Consider the following 11,199-nt stretch of genomic DNA (forward strand, 5'->3'; position numbering starts at 1 on the left):
CTGTCTGTCTGTCTGTCTGTCTGTCTGTCTGTCTGTCTGTCTGTCTGTCTGTCTGTCTATCTTTTCTCTTGCAATCAACCCTGCCTGCTCAGCCCTACCCACTTCACACGCTGCCGTCCTGCCCATTTAATGGTTTCCTGACTGTGTTAACAACCCGGTTTACTATTTGTTGTCCATCTTGCTGTGTTCATTATGTACTAATCCCACTCTTCATGTCACTCATACCTCCATAAACACACAGGGAGCGTCTGGCTTGGACGGCAAGCCGGGATTAATGGTGAGTCTCATGTGACCAAGTGTCTTCCCCCAAACCAGCAATAGATTTAAACCAGGCAAACTGGGCCACAAAATGAGTTGAGTGATGCTGCATTTTGTTGGGGGACAATAATTAATGTCTTTCCAGTCTTTTCAACCCTCAAAAATTTCATTTCTACAAAAGGCCTAAAGGCCACTCCAGATCCCTCTCTGTCTGCTGATGAGTGTGAAATTAACACAGAATTAACACCCACTCATCTATTAACATATCATTCACGATCACCTTGTTCCTTTTGTAATTGACATATGCATGAGAAATGCCAAGCCCCTGTGAAAAGGCAAAATGTATCCACAGTATGGCTTTTGAGTTCAAGATAAACTGTGAAGTTTGGATAAACGTTCCTTACTTTCCGGATCCATGGTACCATCTTTGTCCTCAGTGATTAATGAAGAAGATGTAGATGTTTAATACAATGACTTCTGCTCTTCTGTGCAAAGGGTATGGATGGCCCAGTCGGTGCTTCTGGCCCTGCTGGTCCAAAAGGAGACAGAGTAAGTTCAGAACAGCTTTGGGTTATAAGGACTCAGATCAGGTTTTGGTTGCATCACTAACAAAGTGGTAGCACACCAGTGTTTTTCTCAGCATGTAATTACGAAGGCAAACAGAATATAATTATAAAGTATAATACACCCAAATACAAACAAGATAAGCCTACTTTCGCCTACTGTGCCTGCTAATAGAGGATATTTTCACATATCTGTTTTATTATCTACGTTAATTAAAAATAATGATAATAATAATCACATTGTAGGCCAAAATCTAGCAATAGCTATCAAAATGTTAATCCAACAAAGCCCTTAGTTAACATTAGAGAAATAATCATTCTTTGATCCAGCTAGCTAGGTATCTAGCCAACAATATCCATTCTCCAATCTCCTCAGTTAGTTAACATTAGCTAGCTACCTACTTAGAACTATGTGATTAATGTAAGAACAACTGCTGTCTTTATTGTTGTCTTGAATGGTTCAAAATTAGAATAGCTTACTAGTTACACAAGTTAAATCCTTTCTGTGTACTACTACCTAACATAGCTAGCTAGCTATGTACGGTACAGGGCCTTTTCTACAAAAGCATCATTGTGTTGAGATAATGTTAAATAAGAGAGCGTGTGTGATACAAATGGACCCCTTCCCCTGGCACAAGTGGTTCAACAATGGGGCATCAGTCAGTAAATGAGAGAAAATGTTTGATAGGGAGGCCAGTACATTTTTTATGTATCTGCCATAGGGTGAGAAAGGTGCAACAGGAGAGCCTGGGCCAAGAGGACCTTATGGATTACCTGTAAGTACATTGATTTGAGTGGCTCAATAAACCATCATTTTAATGCCATTGCATCAAGTGGTCAAATAGAGGGCTACGGGCAGTGATAGCTCCTTGGAACCAGGAGGTTGCTATTTCAAGCCCCACCAGTGCCAAATTACCACTGTTGGGCCCCTGTGCAATGCCCTCAATTGTTCAAGTTGTATACATAATTATGTATCATAATTTGCTTTGGATGAAATTGTCAGCTAAATGCCATAAATAAAATACATTAAATTAGATGCCAGTTCTTTCTGTATACCCCCTTACTCCACTCAGATTGTAGGCCTTCACAAGACATTTTATGTTACATGACTGTAGTGTGTGGTATAAATCATGGAAAACCATTGGTCAGTTGAGCTGTATGGTTGGTGCTGGACATGTTGGTTTGAGCTGTAATCCTGGACTTGTCCTGCATCTTTTTGAGTGCTGAAAAAGGTGGGAGAAGCTAGAAAATGTCATCCAGGAATGAGTCACTTTTCAGACCTTGACTTGAATGGTTTACACCTGAGAAGTGTCATGTATCACTGTTTTTAGCAAAGAAGAAGGAATGGGCACAAGAGGATCAAAACCGAAATGTTTCAAGGATAAATTCAGTTTTATTTAATTTATTTGCTTTTTGTTGTTCTTCGCTTTTTTGCATCACGCTGATGAAAGGATCACAATTTGGTGCAAACAACATGGGTCCATAGAATTCAGTGTCAACATTACAGGCTCGTGGTGGCAGTGATAGTGTAGAAATGTTTTGGCACACATCAGAGCCTCTGCGGCATTTGAACTTCACTGCTAACCAAGAACATCCCGTCATGGTGACACTTTGGGCGTTTTCACACCAAAGCATTTTTCCAGACACAGGTCCACTTGCACCATGAGTTTGATACGTTTGGTGGCGTGTAAAAGCTGTGGTCTGGGGTTTGCTTCTAGCAAGTTCCGGTACGGTCTAACGCCGATGTAGAAGCTATTCGCTCCCAGTGCTACATGTTGGGCTGTGTGATTGGTTCCTTTTGTAACGTGACTGCTTTGACTTATTGTGTTACTTCCCTTTTCAAGATTTGATATGGTGGGGTAAGGACTGCAGTACATTTTATATAGACTATCCGTATAATGGTCCCATATAATCACTATTATGCATCAGTATATGTCTAATAAAACCACACTTCTATAGGACTTCTATAGGAGTGTTTTTATACTTAAAGAAAATAACCTAGTGGCTAACATTTTGGAAACCAGCACATGAAAAATGACGTATGGAATTGTGCGATTGATCCACAATCATAATGAGCCCCTCCCCAAACGAGTCAATAATCAGTTCTTGCTATCCTATACCGAGGTATTTGGGACAAATGTGAAAATGCCCCTATTGTCAGTGAATGGTTCCAAAAGCATTAGAAGAAGTTACTATTGTTCCAGTGGCCTGTAGAGTGCTTAGCTATCAATACCACAGAGCGTCCTTGGGGTGATCTTCAATAGGCTGTTTCCAGCAAGCATTTTAGCATATTACAATATTATTGCACACCAAGCTTTTTTTTAGAATCCATCTCCAGGTGAAATCATCATGTTTTGAATGCCATTGCAGATACAACATTCCACTTGTCAAAAGATATTTTGTAGAGTTAAAGTTTTCTAATTAAAAAAAAACATTTTTTCCCACAGGGTGCTGCTGGAACCCCTGGCCTGGATGTGAGTTAAATCAAACATCATCAAGTCCACCTTGCGCTTGAGAAGTATTGCATTGCATTGTTCCATGGGTTTGTGTCTTGGTTTTTGTAGCAGAACAAAAACCGAGGCAGAAACCATGCTAAGTGAGTTATGTCACTCCTGTTTTGCAGCCCTCAGTAGCTAGGCCTCCAGGCATGTGTAATTATCTGGAGTTGTATTTTTCAGGGGTCACCAGGCTTAAAGGGAGAGAAAGGCTACGTGGGGGAAAGAGGAGAAAAGGTGACCATGGCATAGATATACATATTCAGGGAACGTTTCTGCCAACCTCGTAATTAGATGATCTGGTGTCAATGGACCATGAAAGTTTACATTAGGGATGAGACCCTATTTTAACCAAAAAACATGCACATTAACTCAGCACACATTCTCTTTATGATGTGTGCCTTCTAAACTGCATTTGTAATACATTATTGTTTATTTGCCCTTTTTTATTGTTCACGCAAAGATGCATTTTTATGACAAAGCAATGACTTTGTGTAATATCGCCATTCGAAAGCTCATTCAAAACTGCTACAAGTTCATCTAAACACACCAAATAACTCAGTGTCAGTCACTCAGTGTTGTATTTTTCCACATCATTGATTCACTCCATAATCAGTCCAAGTTGAAAAGCAGAAGATAAAACTTTTGCTGCTTTAATTTATTCCTACACCAGATATCGCAGGGGTCGTCCATTGACAGCAGGCACTCTCTGCTGGAACAAGAATCTGCATTTATTGTAGTTCCTCTTCTCATGCATGCTATTCATTTCATTAGTGAATGACCCCTAACTCAGGTTCTAATCCCCTGTCACTGAGCAACTTTACACAAATTTGAATGTCATGGAATGTACCAGCCCTCCATGCTTCAGAATGGACATCATATGGTTATATGGTTACATTATATGGTGCATATAAATTTCACATCTCTAATAAAATAATCAGTTTTTAAACTGCATGTTTTCTTCTTGGCAGCTAGTAATGCACAACGATTTTCTTTAAAATCGTTAAACTTGGCTTTACAGACATTCTAATATTAAACTGAACATGCATTGTTTCTCAAAGCTGCAATAAATCATTATTGTGATAATTATCATCATTTATTTGAATTTTCCTGATTGCTTACATAACCACTATTAAGAAGTTTGAATTATTGTGATAAGATATGTGACAGCGGTTGATGGTAAAACATATTCTGTTAATTTATTTCCTGCATCAACATTTGAAATGCTACATTTCCTTCCTTGCATGCAAATCAGATTCCATGACATTGAGTGTAGAGAAGGCCATTTTTATATTAGTGCTGGTTGTGTGTAATCACAAAGTATGTTGTCTGACCATAATTTAAAAAAAAACTGTATCCCTCAAAACCAATTACACACAATGACCTATGACATCATGTCCCCTATGAATTCTTCAAAATTTTCAAATTTTCTCCACATACGTTTGACTCATGAATCAGTCAGTCTCCATATTCATCTTTACTTCATCAAGTTATATAATGTATGCCAAACCAAGAAGAATAGATATGAATCAAGCATAGTTACTCTGCAACAACTTAAAATAAGGACGTAGAATATGTCATGGTCCAGCTTCACTTTGATTGCACATTTTTAGTTACATTTTATTGTATGGGTTTAGATGAAGAAACGATGACCCTTCTATAGGACATTGAGAAAGGGATACAGTTTTTGGTGTGTAGTTTTATGGGTAGATTGGGTAGACAGTTCTCTTTGGGACTCTGGGGTGTTTTCCCTCTTCTTTCTCTTCCTTTGTGCCCTCAAAAATTCTTGTTCTTCTTTCTCCCTTCATCCATTACAGACCTAGTCGCCCTGGTTCCTCCCTGCTGATACCCTACCCCTAGCTAACTTACTGTATCATTTCCTTCACTGGATTATAGCCTTTCCTTTAATCTTCCCCACTTACCTAATGATCATTCCCAATTTTTTGTAATCAATGCAGACTGGTTGTGTGTGGCTTCCTTTCACAGGATTTGCTCAAACTTTGCTAAATGTTCTGCTGTTGCTAAATTTGATTCTGTTTGGTTCTGTTTACTTCTATGATACTCTTGGACAAGCATGGGATCTAGAGGAGACCACGTGCATAAGCGTATTGTCTGTGGTCTTTAAAAATGTGCGACCTATGATCTGATGGGAAAATTGCTTCAGCTGATCGCGCCATTGTGTCCACAGGGGGAGAAGGGAAAGAAGGGCAAAAAAGGGCCTAAGGGGGAAAAAGGAGAACAGGGTGCCCCTGGATTAGATGCTCCCTGCCCATTGGTATGTGCCAGCTGAGGGCTGGAAACCTTCCCGTGACGTAAGGCAGTGGACAGTGGATCCCTCAGGGTGGAGTGGCCCTTTGGAACATCTGGCAACCCAACCCCCCCCAGACCATTCAACAGATGGAACTCAAACACATTACACCCCTACCGGTGTCCTGCTCTTCATATTATAAACCATAATATTTAGTTAATCAAAATATCTGAAAGATCAGTCTGTTGCTCCGTTTGCATCGGAAAGGACAGGGAGTGGAAGGGGTCACTGGACAGTGAGTGGAAGGGGTTGCCAGCTACCACCAGGCCACTCCTCTCTTCCCTGTGCCGTGCCCTCGCAGTGAGAGGCCGGAAGGGCGCCTGCAGCCTCTATCCCAGTAACACTCCCAGTTCCATCTCTATGACACAGGGTTTCCGGGGCTTTAAGGGTGAAAAGGGCGAGCCAGGCCAGCCTGGTCTGGATGGGCTGGATGCCCCGTGCCAGTTGGTACAGTATCCTCTTTTCCTATCCTCTCCTGTGCATGCTGCCATTCTCTGTGCCCACCCACGCCACACTGCGGCTCCCAGGTGCAATCATGGCACAGCGCCAGGCTGCCAGCCTACATTTCAACATCACTGCATGGCATATAAATGGGTGCTCTCATTACCCAGCCACCTGACACTTCTTGTGCACGTCCTGATAACCAGATGCTTGCCAGCTTTAAATGACATTGCTGTGAGCTGTTATTTAATACCACAGTAGCACTCAAACGTACAGTATTAGAGACCCTCGTACTCTCCAAATAACCGAATATGCAGATGTAGAAGATGCAGCTATTGTTTGGTCAGCTGTGCAGCTAGTGATGCAGCATATCAAGATCTTGTCACTAAGCATCAAAGTTTTGCCTCTCAGTCTATTCTGATTGAACCCTTTTCTTGTCACTTCAGTCTTCCTAAGTGTGACTTGGGAAACTCAAGTAAATTCCTTTGAATGCTTAATTTTTTTCTCTCTCGTTTCTATAACCAGCACTGACTAACCTGCAATGTCACGTCATGAAGCTAGATGTGACAAGCCTCGTAGTGCCTTCCCACTCCTTGCAGTCTTTAGTTGTTTAACCTACTCCTACTCCTTCCTCATTCTCTACCTGTTCCAATTGGGCACTAAACAGTTGAACCAAAAGCATCTTTGGCCCTTGGCTCCTCAATCACCAATTTTAAGCAGTTCTGAGTCTTTCATTGTTTTGCTGGCTGGGTGTAATTAAGGCCTTGCCTTCATACTTCACACTTAGCATTCTTAAGCTTACGGTGCTTGAACAGTAGGCAATAGAATGTTATTATGTTCTTTAAATAGTTTAGTTGAGTAATGATTTACATTTTACTTTCTAGTAAATTTTACTTTTAACCTTGAAGCCAAATTTTCATTTTTCCTCTTGTTTTTTTTGTTGGTTTTTTTTGCATGACAAAGTGTGTGAATTCGGGTGTTTAGTTGCTGGAATGAATTAATAATACGCATGTATGTGTATAATTTTTAAAATCATATCTACGTAAAGTAGCTGGTAAATACTTTGCAACTGCCATTTTAATTATTGGCTTGACAGAAATAATTAATGGATGTACTGTGTTTTATTTGTGAACATTACATCTTATGTGTTCAGTGTCATCACACGCACCATTATCACATTCCCATTGTTAGAGATATTCGTGGTACTATACAAGTCAGTATTATTTGTGAACTTTAATATAAGTTAAAAAGTCGAGTTTTTAACCATTTAAGAAGTACTCTGAAAAGACCAACACAATCATAGTGAAATAATTAAAGAAACAATATGGTCAATGAGGCACTAACTTGGCCTGTTTCTTGCCTTTCTCCACAACAGGGCCCAGATGGACTACCCATGCCTGGCTGCTGGCAAAAGGTAAGTGTCAAACATTACTCATGTCTATGTTGAAACATTTTTTTAAACACTTAAACTGTAGCGTAAAGTTGGTCTTTTGTCTTGGTCGAGTGCAACTGCATGGAGTTGATGTTCTCAGTACACATCCAGATAACACTGTGTGGTGCCCATTGCATTATGGTGTGTTAAGCTGTCAACCATTGTCTGTTTTTGTATCCTGTATATTACAATGTCCCTTTTTATGCTTCTCTTACAGTGATCAGTTGAACTAAAAATCGCATGGAATTTGTAAATAATGCTTCGGTTTTGTATTTATAGTTTTTTTTTTTTAATTGTGGAAAAAGAATATGAATATCAATGGATATGAATATAAAAATGTGCGTGCATTGAGGGGGAAAAGCGCAAGATCATGAAGTTCAACTACTCAACTGCTTTTACTCATCCTTGTGCAGTCCTGGCAGTGGGTGTCAGTTTCATGTGTGTGTGTGTGTGTATGTATATATATATATATATATATATATATATATGAACAGCCAGGTGACCCATGCCTGGAGACTCATGCACTCAAGGGAAGGTTGGCTCTGAACTTTGCATGTTCCTCTGAGTAAGAGTGGGTACCAAAATGGACTAACAAGGTGCAAACAGGAGTCGGACGAGAAACAGAAGGCGAAGGACAGATCAGGACTCAACATGGAAGGCTAGCCATATGTTTGTGCTCATCCGAAACCTCATCATCTCATCATGCCATACTACCAGCTTAAAAGACTAAAGACTGTCTCTCCACAGCCCACAAATAAGCATGAATGTATATACGTATCACGTTGTGTTGTGGTCAAAATGGTATGGCTTCTGCAAAACACTAACTGGCTGTCGGGCTTTCTCACATTGTACAATAACAAATACGTGGCCTCAAGTTTTACTTTACATTTTGTCATCTTCTAAAGGGAGTCACCCCTTGGCTGGTAGCCTGAGAAAGTGACATATCTGGAGGTCGAGAGCTGTTGTTGGTTTCCTTTATTGTAAAGAGGCCACTCCCAGACCTGGGCCTGCAGTGCCTCTGTATCTCACTTGCGTGACTCCCCGAGCCCTGGCGCTTACTCCAAGCGACAGCCGACTGACCATAAACGTAGAGTGAGACGAGGGAAAGGGCAGCCACTGCACTATCGTCACCCAGGTGAGGGGCGGAGCCCAGGAACTCCGCCCCATGAAAGTTTACCTGGACCTCAAAGTTCCTTGGAGTGGCTGTGAGCAGGTGAAAGGAGAGTCCTCTCACCGCTCTAATCAATCAAAATTGCCATCCCAGAACACCTCACAGTACAGGCCGTAGCAGGAGGCTACATGATGTGATCTACTGAGAACAGGATTACATTTGTTTTTGACTTTACTTTCAGTTGCTGATTTGATTTGTTTTTTAAAATTTTTATTATAGCCTTTAGTGCCTCGAACATTTTGTTATTCATTCCCGCATTGTAAACATTTATTTTGTCGAAATTCTACATTATATAGAGTGGTGAATTCTGATGTGTATTGCAGCTGATAAACAAATGCTGTTCATATATTGTAAGCAGCTGAGGGCACTGAATAGATATGTTTCTTTGATTTTAAAGTGCCATTTGCTCTTTTATGGCTTATCAGAACAGATGTTCCTATGTGTCAAAGTAAATACGAAAGAGCCTCGCATACAGGGCTGTTTTGCTTCTCAAGGAATGCACATTGTACTGCTGAACCTAGCAGTTATGAATGCAAACCTCCAAATGACATTCACCAAGGTGCTTCTATTATTATTATTTGCTCCAAAACATTTTACATTGTGCGCAATGTTGGCTCAAGCAAATATTTCCAATTCAAGACAGAAGTTCCAGTGTCTTTTAGTCTTTAAGCTAACATCACCTACCAGATCAGTTACGGATAACAAATTGACATTCCAGAGCCATTCGGAAGATTGCATGACCTGTGGTCATTTACTATTAGCCATCCACAAACAAGACAGCGTTATCTCAACCTGCACTGAGTGAGGAACATTTAAGAGTTTCTACTACAACAGTTTTACAGGGGCTTTTTTGGGCATTTCATTTCACTTTCTGAAGCAACCATGAGGCAGCTTGGTTGTTTTGTGTGTTTTTGTATGTACAGTTGTATTTGAGCTAACTGAAACATCTGCATTAGCTTTTATACTTTTAAGTAATGCAGTGTTTATTTTATACTTTTATTTTATATAGCATATTGCTGTAAACGGAGGCATTCCTGATAAGGTAGCTTTGAAGGTTCTGTTTTTCACTTCTCAGTACTACACAAGTATAGTGGAGTTCTGCACTGAAATGTTAGGCAATATGAATTAACAAACACCATGTAACACAAATTGTTCTGCCCCAATCCTGTACTTTTTGGAGCTGTGGTCAGCCTAAGTTGTTACACCATATTACAACAATGTGTAATTATGTTAGGCTGTTTAATTCAGTCAGCTATGTTCTAGACATCAGTTGGTCATACAGTTATTCACATTTTAAGTCTAAACCGGACAGATAAGTAAGCACATACCACATGGTATATTCACAGGCTACATGTAATATAGTCTCCTCCGCCATAATTCTTGTTACATTGAATGTAGATTAATATATGTATAGTGGATTATGCGTGTGCAGTTAAATATTCGCTCATTTGATGAAAAGTGCAATTTATCCTTTTCTTGTATGTACTGATATGTGAACCATATTTAGTATGCGAATGCAAATCAATGTCAGTTACATACATTTATTATAAGTTATGAGTTATATTTTAATCCATTTTACATTGGCACTGGTGATTACTCTGTTTTTGAGGTACATGGACAAGGCTCATAGTTAATACAAATAGACCATAGAATTTTGACACTGTTTGGCAAAGCTTTCATTCTATTATTTGTTAAAATGGCTGTAACCACCATGCCATCCGTAAACATTTCGTTAAATCTGATCCACATTATAGTGTCTCCATTAATTACTTCACACTTAATGAAACAATACTGTTTGGTCAAAATGTGGTTTAGTATGTTTCCTTTTGTGTACATATGAGCCAATGCATCTTTTTAATCCCTATTTTTTCCCACATTTGCATAAAGTATTTTCTATACTTTCAACGTGGATGCTGTTTTGTTGTTGTTGCTGTTGTTTAGTTGGTGTTTTGAAAATTCCATTTTCCACAAACCTTATTTTTATTTCCCCAGGTTTTTGTGTACATTTCTTCACTATTTAGGGTTTTCGTTTATTTTACAATGTTGGTTACATTATGTTACAGCAGTCTTTGACTGGGCTCTGTAATCATAGAAATGCCAGCTCTGCAGAAAAACTGAAAGCACATATTTGAACGAGATCAGTTTTTTTGGTACTGTGTTGATGGTGATGCTTAGTGTAGACTTCTTGTGTGATATTTTTGGATCCAGTCATCTAATAAAATCAGAATGCGCAGAATAAATTCCAAAAACACATTTCTCAGAATATGAATCGCTGACAAACTCTCAAACATTCTCTCTCATTCATGTTCTACTTTATTTTGCTTTTTTATATCACTGAATTTGATTGGTTTACTGGAAAATGCTTCGCATTGTTAACGAGTGCCCATAAATGGCTCGAGGCACTTCATTTTTCAATACGTTTTATGTGTTAATACCTTTGGAGCCAAATAAATTCGTTTGTTTTTCTTGAATAGCTTGCAACAGTGGTTTTATTCCCTGCTTAGCCAAAATAGCATGTTACTTCGAAATTA

At 39.5% G+C, this 11,199-nt stretch overlaps 1 protein-coding gene across 1 annotated transcript in view; it reads left to right on the top strand.

Annotated features, from left to right (window-relative positions):
* The window catches only part of col25a1 (collagen type XXV alpha 1 chain), a 136,359-nt gene extending 125,220 nt beyond the window's left edge, over positions 1 to 11,139 (top strand). The window contains exons 31-39 of the mRNA XM_081694881.1: positions 242 to 277; positions 754 to 807; positions 1,544 to 1,597; positions 3,269 to 3,295; positions 3,500 to 3,553; positions 5,505 to 5,591; positions 5,994 to 6,071; positions 7,441 to 7,479; positions 8,403 to 11,139. Of these exons, the coding sequence (XP_081551007.1) occupies positions 242 to 277; positions 754 to 807; positions 1,544 to 1,597; positions 3,269 to 3,295; positions 3,500 to 3,553; positions 5,505 to 5,591; positions 5,994 to 6,071; positions 7,441 to 7,479; positions 8,403 to 8,429 (456 nt within the window). The 3' untranslated portion in view covers positions 8,430 to 11,139. The remainder of the gene's footprint in view (positions 1 to 241; positions 278 to 753; positions 808 to 1,543; positions 1,598 to 3,268; positions 3,296 to 3,499; positions 3,554 to 5,504; positions 5,592 to 5,993; positions 6,072 to 7,440; positions 7,480 to 8,402) is intronic.
* Positions 11,140 to 11,199: the final 60 nt, after the last annotated feature.

The sequence above is a fragment of the Electrophorus electricus genome, chromosome 13 (genome assembly GCF_041902795.1).
Source record: "Electrophorus electricus isolate QZ-2024a chromosome 13, ASM4190279v1, whole genome shotgun sequence".
Classification (NCBI taxonomy): Eukaryota; Metazoa; Chordata; class Actinopteri; order Gymnotiformes; family Gymnotidae; genus Electrophorus; species Electrophorus electricus.